The 21,309-nt window shown below is 44.2% G+C and overlaps 1 protein-coding gene across 1 annotated transcript in view; it reads left to right on the top strand.

Annotated features, from left to right (window-relative positions):
• Positions 1–21,309, top strand: part of MYPN (myopalladin) — a 114,867-nt gene that overhangs the window by 42,893 nt on the left and 50,665 nt on the right. The window contains exons 6-9 of the mRNA XM_043519324.1: positions 13,830–13,901; positions 14,128–14,269; positions 16,126–16,149; positions 20,613–20,729. Coding sequence (XP_043375259.1) covers positions 13,830–13,901; positions 14,128–14,269; positions 16,126–16,149; positions 20,613–20,729 — 355 coding nt within the window. The remainder of the gene's footprint in view (positions 1–13,829; positions 13,902–14,127; positions 14,270–16,125; positions 16,150–20,612; positions 20,730–21,309) is intronic.

Consider the following 21,309-nt stretch of genomic DNA (forward strand, 5'->3'; position numbering starts at 1 on the left):
TTTCTCCTTGATGAAACCCCCCACCCCTTGGTTCACTCTACTTCCCTGTAAGCGACCCACCCTCCCATCCTCCCTTCGATCACTGCTTGCAGAGGCAATAAAGTCATTGTTGCTTCACATTCATGCATTCTTTATTAATTCATCACACAAATAGGGGGATAACTGCCAAGGTAGCCCGGGGTGGTGGTGGAGGAGAGAAGCACCAGGAGGTGGGAAGGACAAGGCTACACAGCACTTTAAAAGTTTAAAACTTTAAAACTTATTGAATGCCAGTCTTCTGTTGCTTGGGCAATCCTCTGGGGTGAAGTAGCTGGGTGGCCAGAGGCCCCCACACCATGTTCTTGGGCGTCTGGGTGAAGAGGCTATGGAACTTGGGGAGGAGGGCGGTTGGTTACACGGGGGCTGTAGCGGCGGTCTGTGCTCCAGCTGCCTTTCCTGCAGCTCAACCATATGCTGGAGCATATTAGTTTGATCCTCCAGCAGCCTCAGCATTGAATCTTGCCTCCTTTCATCACGCTGCCACCACCTTTCAGCTTCAGCCCTCTCTTCAGCCCGCCACTTACTCTCTTCAGCCCACCACCTCTCCTCCCGGTCATTTTGTGCTTTCCTGCACTCTGACATTGTCTGCCTCCACGCATTCGTCTGTGCTCTGTCAGTGTGGGAGGACAGCATGAGCTCAGAGAACATTTCGTTGCGAGTTTGTTTTTTTCGCGTTCTAATCTTCGCTAGCCTCTGGGAAGGAGAAGATCCTGTGATCCTTGAAACACATGCAGCCGGTGGAGAAAAAAAAGGGGACAGTGGTATTTAAAAAGGCACATTTTATAGAATAATGGGTACACTGTTTCATGATAAACCTTGCTGTTAACATTACATACATAGCACATGTGCTTTCATTCCAAGGTCACATTTTGCCTCCCCCCACCATGTGACTAGCTTCTCACCCCTCATCCCTCCCCATGGCTAACAGCGGGGAACATTTCTGTTCAGCCACAGGCAAACAGCCCAGCAGGAACAGCACCTCTGAATGTCCGCTTAAGAAAAGCACGCTATTTCAACCATGAATGATATCACTTTCCTGAGGATAACACAGAGAGATAAAGAATGGATGTTGTTTGAACGCCAGCAAACATATACTGCAATGCTTTGTTCTACAATGATTCCCGAGTACGTGCTACTGGTCTGGAGTGGTAAAGTGTCCTACCATGGTGGACGGAATAAGGCTGCCCTCCCCAGAAACCTTTTGCAAAGGCTTTGGGAGTACATCCAGGAGAGCTGCGAATGCCAGGGCAAATTAATCATTAAACATGCTTGCTTTTAAACCATGTATAGTATTTTAAAAGGTACACTCATCAGAGGTCCCTTCTCAGCCTGGCGGGTCTGGGAGGCAGCCTTGGGTGGGTTCGGGGGGGTACTGGCTCCAGGTTCAGGGTGAGAAACAGTTCCTGGCTGTTGGGAAAACTGGTTTCTCCGCTTGCTTGCTGTGAGCTATCTACAACTTCATCATCATCATCTTCCTTGTCCCCAAAACCTAATTCCATGTTGCCTCCATTTCCATTGAAGGAGTCAAACAACACGGCTGAGGTAGTGGTGGTTGAACCCCCTAAAATGGCATGCAGCTCATCATAGAAGCAGCATGTTTGGGGTTCTGACCCGGAGCGGCCATTTGCCTCTCTGGTCTTCTGGTAGGCTTGCCTCAGCTCCTTAAGTTTCACGTGGCACTGTTTCGTGTCCCTGTTTTGGCCTCTGTCCTTCATGCCCCTGGGAGATTTTGACAAATGTTTTGGCATTTCGAAAACTGGAACGGAGTTCTGATAGCACGGATTCCTCTCCCCATACAGCGATCAGATCCCGTACCTCCCGTTCGGTCCATGCTGGAGCTCTTTTGCAATTCTGGGAATCCATCACGGTCACCTCTGCTGATGAGTTCTGCATGGTCACTTCTGCTGATGAGCTCTGCACTCACCTGCAGCTTGCCATGCTGGCCAAAGAGGAAATTGAAATTCAAAAGTTCGTGGGCTTTTTCCTGTCTACCTGGTCAGTGCCTCTGAGTTGAGAGTGCTGTCCAGAGTGGTCACAATGGAGCACTCTGGGATAGCTCCTTGAGGCCAATACTGTCTAATTGCATCCACAGTCCTCCAAATTTGACTCGGCAAGGCCGATCTCAGCACTAATCCCCTTGTCAGGGGTGCAGTAAGGAAATCGATTTTAAGAGCCCTTTAAGTCGAAAAAAAGGGCTTCGTCGTGTGGACGGGTGCAGGGTTAAATCGATTTAACGCTGCCAAATTCAACCTCAACTCCTAGTGTAGACTGGGTCTAAGACTATGAGGCAGTGATCAAAAGAAGCAGCTGCACCATCTCAGACAGTAGAGGGAATCCATGCACTCTCTACCACTTCAGACATTCCATGTAGTAAAGGGCAGTTGCATATGTAGATCAGTTCATTAGTGTCTTCACATTACAGACTGATTTGTTCACATTCAGTAGTGATAGACATATCATATAATGTAGCCCCTTTTTTCCTGATGAGGCTCATTGCAATTAGTTTTAATTCAATGAAGCTGCTATGATTTGTGTTAAAATAATTTCTATAATGTTTTTATTTAGCATATTATTTTATATTTTAATATTCCTATTTAGAGTTTTCTAATTGATCTTAGCTTATAATTCTTCTCCTTTGTGAAGGCAGAATATTTGCCTTTAAGAGTAAACTATTTCCCTCTGTAAAGGAAACCGTTAGCCATATTTCAATATTAATTGAAAAGTTGTGAGCAGATATGACTGAATCCTTGATGAGCAACTTCCTTAAAATGTTATGTCTAAGCCTATTTTCCTACACTTTGCCAAGAGTATAAATGAGCTAATTATTTCGCCGGACTTTATTATACATATAATTAGTGGTGTATTGTATAGTACCTATATAATATTTAGGAAAGCTATGAAATACACTGTAAAATATTATTTGTACAACAAATTTTTACTATATTTTATGGCTTAATGAGCTAACAAAATAGTGCACCAAATTCAGCTCTCACTTATATTACTGTATAGCTGAATTAACCTCCTTTAAAGCAGTTACTCTGGATGTACACTACTGTAACTGAGAGCTGAATTTCTTTCAGGAAGTTAAATGTAAATAATGGCAATTACACAATGGAATGGTGGTAAAAATAGCAAAAAGTAAAGATATCCATTTAACTGGACATCTTAGGTCTATTAGGAGGGAGTAAAATGGATAATAGCAAAGGTGTTAGACACAGTAGGTACAAGTCCTCCTTTGTTAAACTCTCTACACCTTCATTATCTTCTCCATTTTCTTATGTGAAATCATATAGATGAGGCATGGTCTCAAGAGACAAAGTGCTGTATATCAGTTCTGATTGACAAGGGAACAGGCCTTTCATTCTGTGACACTATACCAGTACAGAGAGGACGATGTTTCTAAGGATATTCAAAGTAGTTTTCACTCACCCATCTTTTCCTGGAAAATAATCTCTTACCGTTGTTGTTTTTTTTTCCCCTATGACTCTAAGGACTTAATTGCTCATCAGCTTTTTTCTCCTACAGACTTTGAGGGCCACATTTTCAAAAGTGGGCTTTCATTTTGTACTTTTATACTTGCATTAAACACAATTTGAATAGTTAGGTGCGCAAATGTCCAGTTTGCAAACACAAATGCAGAAATTGTGCTCCCACGGTTGCATACACAATTTACCTCAGCAAAATTAAAGGCCATCTGAAAATGTGCCTCTATATGCTATCAAAATAAGATTACCTTGTGATTTCTGTAAGTCATTTTCACCTCAGAGACTCAGTTTAGTTAACTAAAGGCTCACTATCATAGTTATTAGCACATCTCACTTACAAAAACTGAAAAGTTTATACATCTGCATAAGAAGTCTGTATACAGTAGCAAGTTACTGTGCAACAATTAGCCATCTTGGGCCAGATTTGTAAAGATATTTGGGCACTCAAAGATGCAGGTAGTTACCCGGTGGGATTTACAAAAGCCCATCTAATGCCTACCTGTATCTTTAGGCACTTGAATACCTTTAAAAATCTGGCCCCTTATGTATAGAAAACTCTCTGTGATGCTTTCCAGAGATACCCAGGGTACCCCCTGACCTTAACATGAGGATGTCTTGTCAGTTCCCTGATTCTTACTCTCTGTGTTAGCAATAGGCACACATTAACCCCCCAAGGCCTCCAAGACTCCCTCAGGCCTGCCCAGCCCATGATCCACTGAACACTCACTGAACTTATAGATTCTCTACTCCCAAAAGAAGAGTACACATCAGCTTACTAGCTGTGACTCAGGATCACCACTCTTCTTAACAGATTGCATTTATATATATTTATAGTGAAAACAAGATTACATTTATTATCAAAGAACAAAAATTTGAATTATAGTAAGTAAAAATATTGGAAACAAATGGTTACATATAAAACAAAATCATAACATGCTTTCTAGAGCCTAAACTTAACTCACAGGACATTCTTAGTCTCATATAGCATGGCTTACCCCAAATCCTTTCCCCAGTGTTTTCAGCCAGGATGGCTGAGATCTTCCTTTCATAAGATCAAGCCCATTGGCAGTTTCTCTGCCCAGACTGAAGGATGCCCAGTGTACCTCTATTTCCCCCAGTTACACCCCTAAAAGTTCATTATCTTTACTTGTAAACAGGATAACCCCTCTGTTGTTTTTTCCTCCAGCACTCGCAATCTATTCATAAGCATTTGAATTAATATGCAAATAGACTTCCATTGTAAAATACACAATACACAATGGCCAGCCAGGGAGATAAGAATCTTCTATCTCCTGCCTGGAGAAGTCTGACTCATTGCATACTAGCTCTGTGTGACCTGTCTTTACCTACAAGACCTTAAGGATATAATGTTTTGTATATGTACATAACTGATTACACATTATCTGCAGATACCTTTCACAATAATTATGATGATGAATGTGACACAGTAATGCTTTCAGTAGAGACCTTACATGACCTCTTTTGGTGAACCCAGGGGATACCTGTAACCCTATGTACCCCTGTTCCCTGTCTGCCAGTGTCCGTCAAGTGGTCCTTGGGTCACACTCCTCACTCTTAAATTGTGATGAACTAAAAATCTTGAGGGAGTTCTGATTGTACTACCCTGGGGAACCTGCTATACTTTTCAGCCCTTTACCAGACATTTTCAAGATATCAGTCAACACTGATTTTAGATGCCTATATAAAAATGAGGTCTGCTGTACCATGGTAAATTTCTCCATTTCCTGGAATTAGGCTGGTAACATCAAACCTGATGCCCAAATCACTGAACTAATGGGAATTTGCTGTTGACTTCAACAAGAACAGGATTGATCCTTTGAGTGAACCCAGCTTTGACAGCATTGCCTGGGGCATGCAAGCAAGTCCATCAGTTGTCTAGAAAAAGTCATCAGTTTCAGTTTTGTTGGCTTGTAAGAGACTGCCTTTGAAATTTGAAAGCATCCTCTCTCCAGTGAAATTGAAAATTTAATTATACTGATTTAGGGCTATTTCTGCTCCCCAGAAAGGAATTGTATAACAAGCTCTGGTCAGCAAGTTATGCAATGTAAATTAGAAAAACTCTGCCAGCAGCATGATATTTTCATTTTGATTCCACTCACCCAGCTGAGTAAGGTCAGTGCTGAGGTATTCCACCTCTGTAAATCTGGTTTCAGAGTAGCAGCCGTGTTAGTCTGTATTCGCAAAAAGAAAAGGAGTTCTTGTGGCACCTTAGAGACTAACAAATTTATTTGAGCATAAGCTTTCGTGAACTACAGCTCACTTCATCGGATGCATTTGGTGGAAAATACAATGGGGAGATTGATATACACACACAGAGAACATGAAACAATGGGTTTTATCATACACACTGTAAGGAGAGTGATCACTTAAGATAATCCATCACCAGCAGCAGTGGGGAGAAAGGAGGAAAACCTTTCATGGTGACAAGCAAGATAGGCCATTTCCAGCAGTTAACAAGAAAATCTGAGGAACAGTGGGGAGTGGGGTGGGGAGGAGAAATAACATGGGGAAATAGTTTTACTTTATGTAATGAGTCATCCATTCCCAGTCTCTATTCAAGCCTAAGTTAATTGTATCCAGTTTGCAAATTATTTCCAATTCAGCAGTCTCTCGTTGGAGTCTGTTTTTGAAGTTTTTTTGTTGAAGGATAGCCACCCTCAGGTCTGTAATCGAGTGACCGGAGAGATTGAAGAGTTCTCCAACTGGTTTTTGAATGTTATAATTCTTGACGTCTGATTTGTGTCCATTTATTCTTTTACGTAGAGATTGTCCAGTTTGACCAATGTACATGGCAGAGGGGAATTGCTGGCACATGATGGCATATATCACATTGGTAGATGCACAGGTGAACGAGCCTCTGATAGTGTGGCTGATGTGATTAGGCCCTATGATGGTGTCTCCTGAATAGATATGTGGACAGAGTTGGCAATGTGCTTTGTTGCAAGGATAGGTTCCTGGGTTAGTGGTTCTGTTGTGTGGTGTGTGGTTGCTGGTGAGTATTTGCTTCAGGTTGGGGGGCTGTCTGTAAGCAAGGACTGGCCTGTCTCCCAAGATCTGTGAGAGTGATGGGTCATCCTTCAGGATAGGTTGTAGATCCTTGATGATGTGTTGGAGAGGTTTTAGTTGGGGGCTGAAGGTGATGGCTAGTGGCGTTCTGTTATTTTCTTTGTTGGGCCTGTCCTGTAGTAGGTGACTTCTAGGTACTCTTCTGGCTCTGTCCACCTGTTTCTTCGCTTCAGCAGGTGGGTATTGTAGTTGTAAGAATGCATGATAGAGGTCTTGTAGGTGTTTGTCTCTGTCTGAGGGGTTGGAGCAAATGCGGTTATATCGTAGAGCTTGGCTGTAGACAATGGATCGTGTGGTATGATCTGGATGAAAGCTAGAGGCATGTAGGTAGGAATAGTGGTCAGTAGGTTTCCGATATAGGGTGGTGTTTATGTGACCATCGCTTATTAGCACCGTTGTGTCCAGGAAGTGGATCTCTTGTGTGGACTGGTCCAGGCTGAGGTTGATAGTGGGATGGAAATTGTTGAAATCATGGTGGAATTCCTCAAGGGCTTCTTTTCCATGGGTCCAGATGATGAAGATGTCATCAATGTAGCGCAAGTAGAGTAGGGGCATTAGGGGACGAGAGCTGAGGAAGCGTTGTTCTAAGTCAGCCATAAAAAATGTTGGCATACTGTGGGGCCATGCGGGTACCCATAGCAGTGCCACTGATTTGAAGGTATACATTGTCCCCAAATGTGAAATAGTTATGGGTGAGGACAAAGTCACAAAATTCAGCCACCAGATTAGCCGTGACATTATCGGGGATACTGTTCCTGACGGCTTGTAGCCCATCTTTGTGTGGAATGTTGGTGTAGACTGCTTCTACATCCATAGTGGCCAGGAGGGTGTTTTCTGGAAGATCACCAATGGATTGTAGTTTCCTCAGGAAGTCAGTGGTGTCTCGAAGATAGCTGGGAGTGCTGGTAACGTAGGGCCTGAGGAGGGAGTCTACATAGCCAGATATTCCTGCTGTCAGGGTGCCAATGCCTGAGATGATGGGGCGTCCAGGATTTCCAGGTTTATGGATCTTGGGTAGCAGATAGAATACCCCAGGTCGGGGTTCTAGGGGTGTATCTGTGCGGATTTGTTCTTGTGCTTTTTCAGGGAGTTTCTTGAGCAAATGCTGTAGTTTCTTTTGGTAACTCTCATGGGATCACAGGGTAATGGCTTGTAGAAAGTGGTGTTGGAGAGCTGCCTAGTAGCCTCTTGTTCATATTCCGACCTATTCATGATGACGACAGCACCTCCTTTGTCAGACTTTTTGATTATGATGTCAGAGTTGTTTCTGAGGCTGTGGATGGCATTGTGTTGTGCACGGCTGAATTTATGGGGCAAGTGATGCTGCTTTTCCACAATTTCAGCCTGTGCACTTCAGCAGAAGCACTCTATGTAGAAGTCCAGTCTGTTGTTTCGACCTTCAGGAGGGTCCACGCAGAATCCTTCTTTTTGTAGTGTTGGTAGGAAGATTTATGTTGATTAGTGTGCTGTTCAGAGATGTGTTGGAAATATTCCTTGAGTCGGAGACGTCGAAAATAGGTTTCTAGGTCACCACAGAACTGAATCATGTTCGTGGGGGTGGAGGGGCAAAAGGAGAGGCCCCGAGATAGGACAGACTCTTCTGCTGAGTTAAGAGTATAGTTGGATAGATTAACAATATTGTTGGGTGGGTTACGGGAATCACTGTTGTGGCCCCTTGTGGCATGTAATAGTTTAGATAGTTTAGTTTCCTTTTTCTTTTGTAGAGAAGCAAAGTGTGTGTTGTAAATGGCTTGTCTAGTTTTTGTAAAGTCCAGCCACGAGAAAGTTTGTGTGGAAGGTTGGTTCTTTATGAGAGTATCCAGTTTTGAGAGCTCATTCTTAATCTTTCCCTGTTTGCTGTAGAGGATGTTGATCAGGTGGTTCTGCAGTTTCTTTGAGAGTGTGTGGCACAAGCTGTCAGCATAGTCTGTGTGGTATGTAGATTGTAAAAGATTTTTTACCTTCAGTCCTTTTGGTATGATGTCCATCTGTTTGCATGTTTGCTTTGGCAGATGAAGGTCACACATATGATTTAAATTTCTAAGAATTAACACCCCCTAAGTATTTTGTAAATCGGAATGCTCACTTAAAAGGAGCCTACCTCTCGGGCAGCCTACATGGATTTGCTTTGCTGCAGTACCCATGGCAGATACAATGCCTGTAATGAAGAATTCAGTCCTCTTTTCTAGGGTTAACATAGTAAAACAACTCTTTTTAAAAGGGTTAGTGGTACACAGGCAACAGCATATCCAGGAAGATTACTATCATTATCAGTCTTCTACAGAGCAACTTCTTTTCTCCAGTTTAAATATCCTAGTCTGGATCCTCAACCCCATTGTTTTTCATACTGCATGCTAGGTAATACCATGAAAGAACTCATGACTGTAAAACTAAATAGGCTTTTTATTATGAAAATTATTTACAGAAAAGCAACTGTAACTATCATTCTAGTCATATGCACACAAACTGGCTTCCTCGTACCTAGGGTTGCCAACTCTCTATTTGCAAAAAAACTAACGCCCTTGCCACGCCCCATCACACCCCTTCTCTGGGGCTCCACTCCTGCTCACTCCATCTGCCCCCCTCATCACTCGCTCTCCCCCACCCTCGCTCATTTTCACCGGGCTGAGGCGGGGGTTGGGGTACGAGATTGGGTGAGGGCTCCAGCAGGGGATGCGGGGTCTGGGGTGGGGCCGGTGATGAGGGGCATGGGTTGCAGGAGGGGGCTCTGGGCTCAGGGTTGGGGCCAAAGAGTTCAGAGTGTGGGTGGGGGCTCCAGCTGTGGCAGGGTGTTGGGATGTGGGAGGGGGTACAGACTCTGGGCAGGCGGCGCAGGCTCCAAAGTGGGGCCAGAAATGAGGGTTCAGGGTGTAGGAGGGGACTCTGGGCTGGGGCCAAGGGGTTCAGATTGCAGGAGGGGGTTCAGGGCTGGAGTAGGGGATTGGGGCATGGGAGGGAGTTGGGGCATGGGAGGAGGTTTGGGGTGTGGGCTCTGGGCAGCGCTTACCTCAAGCAGCTCCCGGGAAGCTGCCGGCATGTCTGGCTCCTAGGTGGAGGCACAGCCAGGCGGCTCTGCAGTCTGCACACTGCCCCTGCCTGCAAGCGCCACCCCAACAGCTCCCATTGCCCGGGAACTGTGGAGCCGGTGCTGGGGGGAGAGGGGAAAGCAGTGTGCGGAGCTCCCCTAGCATCCCCTAATCCTAGGAACCAGAAGGAGATTCTGGCAGCTTTCTGGGAGCCACACGGAGCCAGGCAGGCACCCTGCCTGCTCCACTGTGGGCAGCCAACTGAACTTTTAATGGCCTGGTCAGCAGTGCTGACCAGAGCCGCCATGATCCCTTTTCAACAGGCTTTCCGGTCAAAAAACGGATGCCTGGCAACCCTACTCGTACCGCCTCCAAACTCTTCCCTTCTGCAACCTGTGCTCCCCTTGCAAGTTCTATGCAGTTTGCTATCCCCACTAAATCTACTTTGTGACATTCTAGTAACAAAAAGCACACTTAACATAAAGCACAGCAACATAAAGCTGGTCACAATTCAGCCTGCTAAGGATTCCCCTTGCATTCTGCTCTAAAGCCTGTGTAGCCATCTCCCTTTGTAGAATAATTTTATTAAGGAAAACCAAATGTGTTTTGCGTTTCATTGGTACACAATACCTGAATGGTTTTTCAATTTATAGTTCATTAACAAGAAATTCAGGCAAACACTTCTCCAATTTCTCTTGTTCTTTGTTCCATTTTTTCTTAGTAAAGAACCTCTGTATTGATTAGATTAGAAATCATGGGGGCTTTTTGCCTATCATACAGCCATTTTACAAGGTGGGCTGTAGTTGTAACTGTGAGCAATGATTTATCTACATTTATTTAATTTTGCTTAAATGGGTTGTTCAATAAGTAAAACTAAAGTCTTCAAATTTAGTAAGAGTGCTTAACAAATTTAGAAAGAAAACTTATGGTGGAATCAGGGCTGGATTAAGGTTATGAGGGGCCTCAGGCTAAAGGGAGTGAAGGGCCTAAGTATGAATTATATATTGCAAAAAAAATTATGAAGTCATCAAATATTTATCTACATACATATTTACATATTATTTATTTATTTAAATTTAAAATGTTTATTCTACGCTCACTACACTCAATTCTTCACACAGATACATCTGAGTAAGAGGTAGCACGAGGGATGCTGCACTGTCCTTCTCTTAGGCATCCTTCCTCCTAGGTAGTGGAGTGTTCATCTGTATGAGGATGCACATTGCAATATTCCCCATCCTGCTCACCTCTTTCAACCTTGTGCTTCTACCCTCAGCTCAGTGCATGGCACAGGGCAAAGCCAAGCCCTGCAGGTGTTTCCCCCAAGCTATGGACTCTACACCACGTCCCTATTTCACTCTGACTGCAGTCTGTTTTTATTATGTACAAGAAAACCACTCAAGTGTAAAATCCACTGAAATAGAGGAAGTAGTAGTGGGAAAATTACATTGGGTGGCATTTTATTTTAGGCTGTCTTGCGCTGAAAGCTGCCTCCCAGTGTTGCACTGGCTGAGGACAATGAATTACTGTTTTGACATTGAACCCAAATATTATTTGTGGGATGATACCCAGTTTGTGTAGTTAATCTCCAGTGATTCACCACATCAGGCCGTTTTGTCACCAAGCTCTTCCACAATTAGAATCATAGAATAGAATCATTGGACTTGAAGGGACCTCGAGAGGTCATCTCGTCCAGTCCCCTGTATTATCTAGAATGGGTGATCACCAGCTCTGACATGAGGTTTTTAAGCATGAGTTCTGCGTGCATCAACCTCTTATGGTTTGCATTTGTTTGTTTTAAACTTTCTGTAAGAAAAAGGTAACAGCTAGAAGGGACACAGATCTTTAGATGGTTGCCCAGTCATAATATTTAGCACTTCTGCACTATGTTAGCTTTTCAAAATCACTGTAAAAGATTAAACAAACTTAATTTAAAGCCTTTCAGCTTTTAAATTACTAGGAGCTGACAAAACAGAGCTATTCCCTGTTGTGTTCTCTGCCCCCCTGAACAAAAAGACTTCACTGAAAATCAGCATCTTAAAAGAACCATTAAGGATCTTTCAAAAGAACAGTCCAACCAAGGCTGCTGTAGTGACACCCTTGTTACATCAGTTCTGGTGTTTGTTTAAGGCTGGTGTTTCTGTTTCCTTTGCATGTGTAAATCAAGCAGACCTTGCTTTTTTTTTTCCCCCTTACAGTGCTCAGAGTTTAGGGGAGGAAAGTGAATGAGATTCTGCTTATACCAGGTGTGAAAAAGCAGAAGGGACCAAAATCTATTTTTGTGCAAAAATCTGTTCTCCCTGAAGTCAATAAAGCTACACAGGTGTACCTGTCAGCAGGAACTGGCCTGTGTTCTCATTCCCTTCTCAAATCACATTCCATGCTTACCCAACATTTTCCACTTGGGAAAGAAGTTAGTTTTAGTTGGGGCAGAAAAATGAGGACTAACTTCAGATTTATTTAACTTTAAGTTTTTGGAATGAAACTCAAAAGAAATTAAATGTGAGGTACTTTTATAATGGATTGAACTGCTAGAGTACCAGCAAATGGACAGAATCTGCCTTTAGTCTACTCAGCCAGTCTTTCTATCATAGCCTGCTAAGAAGTGGATTTAAAATCCTTGAGGGAGAGGGGAGGGAGAAACCTTCAACATTGTGTGTTGAGCTTCCTCCAGTACTTTTGTAACCCCTTAAAAGTATAAAGATGCATTGGCCTGTGGAACTAGGCTGAGCATAAGGAAATAACTTGGTTCCCTGTGCATCCCTGTACAGAAAAATACATCAAAGAAAAAGATTGGATTTCTTTGATTTTTAGTACAGTTCAATATAGTATTGAACACAGTGCATCATAAATCTGAAGCCCCTCGATGGAAGGTTCTGTAAAAATTAAAGTACTGGTATCCAGAATGGGATGTTTTGTTTTGTTTTTCCTACAAATGTGTGGCAATTCATTCCTTACACATGGGAGGGGCAATAGTTCTGGCTGGACCAGGATAGAGTTTGTGCAAATTCTGTGCAAGCTTCCCACCCTACCGCGCTGGTACTGGCTCTTCCCCCGCCACCCCCTTGCCTTGCCCTCCCACAGGCACTCAGCAGTTGTCCAGATACGGGACCCAGCACACATAAAAGATGACAATGACAGGCACTAGGATCCAGGAGGCAGCTTTCTGGAGCTGTCTGCCAGCCTCAGCAAAGGAGAGGGACAGAGGGAGCCTCTTCCCTCCCAGACAGCTAAGCAGAGCTCTGGAGAAATTGGGGGTGGGGGAATAATGCCTGCTTAAACTACACCCATAGCTGGCATGGGTTCCCATTGTAACTGGATTTTTAGTGTCCGGTCACCAGTGTTAACCGGATACCTGGCAGTGTGTTCCTCCAGCTGGTGATGGCTGTTGGCTGAGCTCCTTCCTAGCCACAGGGGGCTGCTTTGCCTTTCCTGCTGGCAGGGAAGTGCTCCAGCAGGGCTACATGAGCAAGCTCACTCTCCCCCATGGAAATCAATGGCAAAACTCCCATTGACTTAAATGGGGATAGGATTTCTCCTAAGATTTTTGTGTGGAAAGCCTATCTTTCACCATATAAAGCTCCCTATCCAGTTTGGAGATTAACTCATTCAACATACTTTTAAAAATGAACAGCCAGTAGTTTTAGAAGAAAACTTCTGTATATTATGCTTTAAAGATCTGCATGTTCCTATGCGTAACTGTGCTATAATCAAATCTGCCATATCAATCCATTGTCTATTTTATTTATTTTATTTTAAATTTAGAAGTGCCCATGCTAAGATATAGTTGTCCAGTTACTGAGAGACAAATCTCATTATGGACTGTCTCAGCCAGTCAGAGGAATTACTCTTTAGCCCTAGTCTTTTTTCGAAAATGTTTTCCGCGAGTAGTAACACCTAGTCAGTCCCACCAGCAGTGACAATGTGGGAGCACTAGCTCAGGGCTCTGCCAGCTCCCAGCATTTTTACCACTGTCAAGAAGACTTGCTATGACCAGGATTAGACAGCACAATGTGCTTAAGAGCTCGGCATATCTCTAGAGTTTTGCCTGTGTTAGCACTCCCACTGCTGCTACTACTGGTACAACTGCAGATCCATTTGAAGTGTGAGGGATATCGTATGTTTCTCCTGTGTACTGCATAATACCCATTGTATATCTAAACTTCACCATTGCATGTCTCTTAACCTCCAGAGTCAAAGCCCCACTAATTATTTGCAAGGATTGGATGGAAGACCCTTAATAGCTGCTCCTGTGTTTACAAAGGTAATTTGTTTTGAATACACATTTCAAAATGAAACAAGTCAACTAATTTTTATGCATACATAACTTAAAACGTTGTTTCCTACTGTTCCTACTGTTGCTATATAGCAAAAAGGAAATCTACAGCATTCTTTTCTATCAAATTTTTTTAAAACATGTTGCAAAGTCATAAGACTTAGTTTTACTTCCAGAATCATTAAACAATGTATTGATCTTTTTTATATTTTAGATGCTACAGGATATTTCAGCTTCTGAGGGTCAGCTGGTTGTCTTTGAGTGCAGGGTGAAAGGAGCTCCTTCTCCAAAGGTTGAATGGTACAGAGAAGGGACATTAATACAAGATTCTCCAGATTTTAGAATATTACAAAAAAGTATGTTTCCTGCATGGAAATAGTTTGTGTGCCATATTATAGACATTTAAACAAAAATTCGGACATATTTGCTCTTGGACTGTTTGGTTACAATACATAGAGCTATATTAAACTATGGTTTATGCTAACAGACCAGAGTCCCCATCAACAGTAGTGTTGCATTGGCTCAAGATACACACAAGTCTCACTTCTCTGGGATCCCTCAAGGAGCCAGTGTTGCCTCAAAGAGTGGGTGGTGCTTCACGGAAGGGTGTAGCGAAGGGGCTGTACTCATTCAGAGCATCTCCTCAGTAGATGCTATTTGCAATTTAAAATTGGTGTCCTGTGGCAGAATGCCTGAATGTGGCATGAACAGCAATGCAAAGATTGTGTGCTCTCCCATGGGGTAAAGCTTGCTCTCCTTTACATCTGTGGAAGATAATCTACGTCGTAATGTGATAAGTAGAGTCCTTGCTAGTGGGCCCCAGTTCTGAAGTTCTGATTTAGAATTTAGTTGTCAGAATTCACATTGTTTTATTGTGGAGTTTACTGAGGAAGGATTGGGAAATGATTCCAGTCTAACCAATCCTAAGTATTCAGATTGATTTCCTGAATGGACAGAGTAGACACAAGTCCTTGGGGACATCACTGTAACACTCTATACATAGGCGCCGACTCCGTGAGTGCTCTGGGGCTGGAGCACCCACAGAAAAAGAATACTGGGTGCTCAGCACCCACCAGTGGACCCTGCCAAACAACTCCTCCCCCTCCCCCACAGCACCTGCCACCCACCGCTGATCAGCTGTTCAGCGATGGGCAGGAGGTAATGGGGAGGAGAGGGAAGAGTGGAGTCAGGAAGAGGCAGAGTGAGGACAGGACGTGCTCAGGGGAGGGGGCAGAATGGGGAGGGAAGAGGCGGGGCGTGGTGAAGTGGGGGCAGAAAGAGGCGGGAGGGGGATGGGGCTTTGGGGAAGGGGTGGAGTGGGGACAGGGCCTGGGGCAGAGCAGGGGTCGAGCACTCCTGGGGAAATCAAAGAAAGTCAGTGCCTGTGATTCTATATGCTGATTTCACCTACATATAAAGGGCCAGATTATGGCTTTTCCCATATGACTGCACTTTAGAGTGGGGCCATAATCAATCACAATTTATATTTGTTTGTTTTTTGTTTTTGTTTCTCTTGAGTTTGTGACCAAATATTTCTTTGTCTTCCTATCCTTACATAGTTTCTTTGAGTTCTATGTTACTGCCTTCTTTTGCTTCCATCTCCCTCTACTCCTCCTTTGCCTGTTTCCTGGTTGTCTGTCTTCTTTCTCTATTTGTCTCCTACTCCATTTCTGTAAAATCCCATCAACTGAGAAGTGTTTAATCTTTAATAAAAAGAAAAGGAGTACTTGTGGCACCTTAGAGACTAACAAATTTAATCTTTAATGTTAACCCTAGTATATTGGTGTTTATGGACTGCTAGCTACCTATTTGCCTATGTAGTTAGCCTCATTCACACACAAACTCCACACATTTGTGGTAAATGATCAGTAAAATTTCAGGTGTATGTATACATATGAACTCACAAACAACTATTTTTAAAATGTGGATAATGTCTTTCTGCTGTTTTTAAAGAGTTAATTGGAACATTACTCTCTGTTGACCAGCCCAGAGCAGGAGAATGCACTTTATGGATTTGCTATTCTCTTGACACTAAAAATTCAGGTTTTTTGTTGGCACATCAACAGAAATTTATATTGAAAGGTATGTTACAGTAAATGGAGAATTGAGACATTGCTTCATAGTGGGTCATAGTGAGAAAAATGAAGCATATTCATAAAACTAATGATATAGTCAATTCAATAATTATTTTGCTATTGTTTTTCCCCTTTAGAACCTCGATCTATGACTGAGCCAGGTAAATATAATCTATCATTTTATTTCTTTAGGATTATATAAACATGAGGATTTAATCGGATAAAATAAAAAGAATTATAACAATGAAAACAAATAAGGTCGGTGGTAATTTTTACTCATGGTTGCAGATTATTTCTGGGTGCTAATTTCTGTATTTGAATGCAAAATGTAAATTTCACATAGACTTTTCTTTTATCTATTTAGCTGTTACGCAAATATTTACTGTACAGTGTTCCATAAAAGTGAAAGTATAGAAGCTCTGAAAAAGAGAAAACCCACTAAAACGAAATAACTTCTCTCATTTTAGAAGAAAACAATAAGGCCTCCACTCTGTTCTGATCTGACCTGACCTGGGACCCAAGTATTCTTTCTTACAAGCTAAACATGAATGGAATAGTCTGTATTAAGGTTCCCTATTTTCTTGGGGTCAGATGTACATCAGATGATGTAGGAATAGACTATTTTTATCCAGTTTGCCAGTCAGGGAATATTGTCTCAGATGTTTAGCCATGTCAGCTATTCCCTCTTACCTCCCCAGCTCCCAACAAATGAAATCTGAGAGTGCCACATCAGACATTCGACCCCTGATATCAGAGAATCCGCTCAGTGGCTGGATTTGCCAATGTCAGGGGCCAGGGCTGAGCATGGGCTACCCTTCACAGTGTAATTTAGAAATACAAAAATAAACAGACAAAAATGCAGAAGATTTGGAATTTGTGATTGCTTCCCCATAAGGAAGTCTCCGCTCTAATTATTAAAGAATAAAGGTGCTCATTTGAAAACAGAAAGTTCCCTGCACCTGAGAAAGTAGCCATAAATTACTGAATCACTATTTTTAGCTAAAAGAAAAGGAGTACTTGTGGCACCTTAGAGACTAACAAATTTATTAGAGCATAAGCTTTCGTGAGCTACAGCTCACTTCATCGGATGCATTTGGTGGAAAAAACAGAGGAGAGATTTATATACACACACACAGAGAACATGAAACAATGGGTTTATCATACACACTGTAAGGAGAGTGATCACTTAAGATAAGCCATCACCAACAGCAGGGGGGGGAAAGGAGGAAAACCTTTCATGGTGACAAGCAAGGTAGGCTAATTCCAGCAGTTAACAAGAATATCAGAGGAACAGTGGGGGGTGGGGTGGGAGGGAGAAATACCATGGGGAAATAGTTTTACTTTGTGTAATGACTCATCCATTCCCAGTCTCTATTCAAGCCTAAGTTAATTGTATCCAGTTTTTTTATTTTTAGCTGTCATTTTTATAAATAAGAAGTTTAACATCAGCCCCTTGCAGAGAGGTTTTTTGTTTTGTTTTAAGATCTCCAACAAATCCCTGTGGATTCCTACATTTTCTCCTGCTCCACAATAGCTTTCACATCAGCTCAGGAATGACTAGATGTAACTTCCACCAGAATCCATCAATGCCATCATTTATCAGCTAGTGGTATCACTGCTTAATGTGAAGCAGTTGTTAGCAGGTAATCAGCTGGGTGCAGTTGCCACTGACTCATCATCCACTGCTCATTCAAAAAGAATCTGGATTTCCACATAAGCAGTGGTTGGCAAATCTTAGCATAAGCTAGGTACAATAATAAGACAAACTAGCATTACAATAAACTATCATTCTGTTACCATTATTGGCAAGTAACCTCTCTACTGCTACTGGATTCTCCCAATAAGTACAAATTGTTAACAAATCAAAATGTGGCATGGTCTGTCCCTCCACAAGATACTGATAGAAGATTCGCAAAAAGAAATTTCCACCAAATGCATCCGATGAAGTGAGCTGTAGCTCACGAAAGCTTATGCTCTAATAAATTTGTTAGTCTCTAAGGTGCCACAAGTACTCCTTTTCTTTTTGCGAATACAGACTAACACGGCTGCTACTCTGAAACCTGATAGAAGATTGATCACCTGTTCTTCCTGGCAAAGTTCTTACAAAGCAACAGTAAAACCTTCACTGGTCCTTGAAGAAAACTTTGTCAGCCCAAACTTCTATAATCTTGAAATGCTATCCAAACTTGCTGCTTGACTAAATACAAACAATCCCACCATGATGGGTATTTATCAGCTTGCGGCAGCTGCCAGGACATGTCAGACACTGGTCAGCCAGGAACAGCATAGTCACAGATTTCATTTTCAAACCAACTTACCAAATTTGTATTCAGAATTTGGTGCCCACAATGAGTCTCCATGGTACAGAAAGAGTGACTTTCTGATGTGGGACTGTGGGCACAGTTCACTCCATGTGCAAAATTGTGCCTGTAAATTTGAAAGTCAGGCCCTAAGTGTAGGTGTGGTCTTTGTTTTTTCACCTCAGGGGATGATCCTACCTAAACTGTTTCCAGCTAACTGCACCCATTTTTCCACCTATCTTAGGGCCTTAAGAGCCCTGACTGTAGTTTGGAAAGATTTGGCCCATTGTATTTGCTTAAATTCAATTTTAAGCTCCTCAGTGAAGGGGAGCTTGTTTTCTGGCCTTGTATATAGTAGGGACTAAGGGACTATGCCAGGTGTCCAGTTTTCAACTCGAAAGTCCAGTTGAAAGGGGCACCTGGCAATGTCCGGTCAGAAACAGTAACCGGACACCGAAAGTATGGTTAGGCGACGCGTTGGGGGGTGCACATACAGGGTCAAGTCCCCCCCCACAGCAGCTGGCCTGGGCAGGGAGTGGAAGGGGTGGGGACCAGAGCCTCTTCTGGCCGCTAGGATGCTGCCTGCTGCAGCGCAGCAGCTGCCTGGGAGAGAACCTGGCAGGGAAGGGGCAGCAGTGGCAGGCTGCTTCCCGCCCAGGCTCAGCTTCCGGGGACAGCGACTGAGCATGTCCCCCCCTGGCATGCTTGTCTCCTGTCTAGGGTTGCCAACTTTCAAATGGCACAAAACCGAACACCCCTTCCCTGTGGCCCTGCCCATGCCCTGCCCCTTCTCTGAGGCCCCGCTCCCACTCGCCCCATACCCCCTCCCTCCATTGCTGCTCTCCCCCACCCTCATTCGCTTTCACTGGGTTGGGGCAGAGGGTTGGGGTGTGGGAGGGGGGTGAGGGCTCCGGCTAGGGATGCGGACTTTGGGGTATGGGAGAAGGCTCTGGGCTGGGGCAGGGGGTTGCGGTGTGAGGGGGAGTATAGGCTGTGGGTGCGGGCTCCAAGTGGGGCCAGAAATGAGGGGTTCAGGGTGCTGGAGAGGGCTCCAGGATGGGGCAGGGTATTGAGGTGCAGGACGGGTGGTGAGGACTCCATCTGGGGGTGCAGGCTCTGGGGTGGGGCTGGGGATGAGGAGTTTGGTGTATAGGAGGGGGTTCAGGGCTGGGTGTTGGGGGGGGTGCAGGGTGCGGGCTCTGGGAGGGAGTTTGGGTGTGGGAGGGGATTCTGGGCTGGGGGAGGGGGTTGGGGTGTAGGATCCCGGCGGCGCTTACCGCAGCTCCCAGGAAGCATCCGCCAGGTCCCTTCAGCCCCTAGGCTCATGGGTGGCTAGAGAGGTTCCACATGCAGCCCTCCCACCCACAGGTGCCGCCTCCGCATTGCCCATTGGTCGTGGTTCCCGGCCAATGTGAGCTGCAGAGCTGGCACTGGGGATGGGGACAGCGTGCAGAGCCTCCCTGGCAGCCCATGTGCCTAGTGGCTGAAGGGACCTGGCAGCTGCTTCCTGGAGTCACACAGAGCTAGGGCAAGCAGGGAGCCTGCCTTAGTCCCAGGCCCCTGCTGCACTGCCGACCACACTTTTAACGGCCCAGTCAGCAGAGCCGACCAGAGCCGCCAGGGTCCCTTTTAAACCGGGTGTTCTGGTTGAAAAGCGGACGTCTGGCAACCCTATTCCTGTTCTTGGAAGCTGAGCCCAGGCAGGCAGCAGGCTGCCACCGCCGCCCCTCCCCAGCCAGGCTCTCTCCCAAGCAGCTGGCCACACTGTACAGAGCAGCAACCGGGAGCAGCTCCCTCCCACTCCCCGATCAGGCCTGGCTGCCAGAGAGGGTGGCCGAACATGCCGGGGGGAGCCGGCACAAGGGAGGACAGAGCACCTCTCCCGCCCCCAGGTAATGTGGAATGGGGAGGGGCATAGGGAGAACATGGGGTGCCCTGGGCTGGGGGTTGGGCCGGGGTAGGTTCTAGCACTCCTGCTGGAGTGTCTGTGTTTTAAATATTACAAAGTTGGCATCCCTAGTAAGGACATTTTAGAAAATGTTCCCAATATTGCTAACACCTGTTCAGCTTCACTTGTGCAAGCAATGTTAGAGCCCTATTATAGATGGGACACCAATTGCTGCAGATCTGCCAGTGACAGCTGGTAGCCAACTTATGCTAGGGCTGCCAACATTGTTAACACTGGTGAAGCTGAATCAGTCTTAGCAGTAGTGGGAAATTTTTAGAAAATGTCCTAATGTAGGCAAGGCCTTTATGTGTTTCATTAGCATGAGTTCACTTACAGTGGGCTATAAAACACTAATATTTCTGCTGATGAATTTCAGAGGAGATTTGCACTTTGGTAATTGCTGAGGTGTTTTCAGAAGATTCTGGGAATTTCACATGTACTGCAAGCAATAAATATGGCACCGTCTCTAGCATCGCTTGTCTAACTGTTAAAGGTAAGAGAGAATTTTTAGTAACTTTCTTGCAAGTACATATAAATGGATCAGGCTGTGATATTGTATAGAGCAGATTGCTGTGTCTTTTCAGAACTTCACTTCTCCAGTTAGAGTACTTCTGTCCATCCTGGTAGGACATGAAGGGACAAATCCTGCAGCATCTTTTCTCAAGCTAAACTGTCACTGACCTCAGGATTTGATCAATAATCTTTTTTGTAATCTCCCTGGATTCTCTCCAGTGTATCAGTTCTCTTACTGTAGTATAAAGCCCAAAACGAACACGCTGGCCCAGATCCTCAACTGCCACTCACCTGCTTTGAGCTTCTGAGATACAAAGCAACTGGTTGAGTAATGCATCAATAAATGGAAAAAAAAGACTCAGCACAGCATTAGTTTGCATTTCGCTCATGTTTGGAAGGTTTCCTTTGCAACCATAAAAGCTAGAGAATTTTTCTGACTGATTCTGAAGATGTTTGCAAACTCATTGGGGAACAAGGGTGCAGGTCACCTCTAGATCTTTCCAATTGTAGAAAAATTCTTTTTTTCCTCTCTTTATAATATTCCCTGTTAAGTTTAAGAA

The sequence above is a fragment of the Dermochelys coriacea genome, chromosome 7, assembly GCF_009764565.3.
Source record: "Dermochelys coriacea isolate rDerCor1 chromosome 7, rDerCor1.pri.v4, whole genome shotgun sequence".
Classification (NCBI taxonomy): domain Eukaryota; kingdom Metazoa; phylum Chordata; order Testudines; family Dermochelyidae; genus Dermochelys; species Dermochelys coriacea.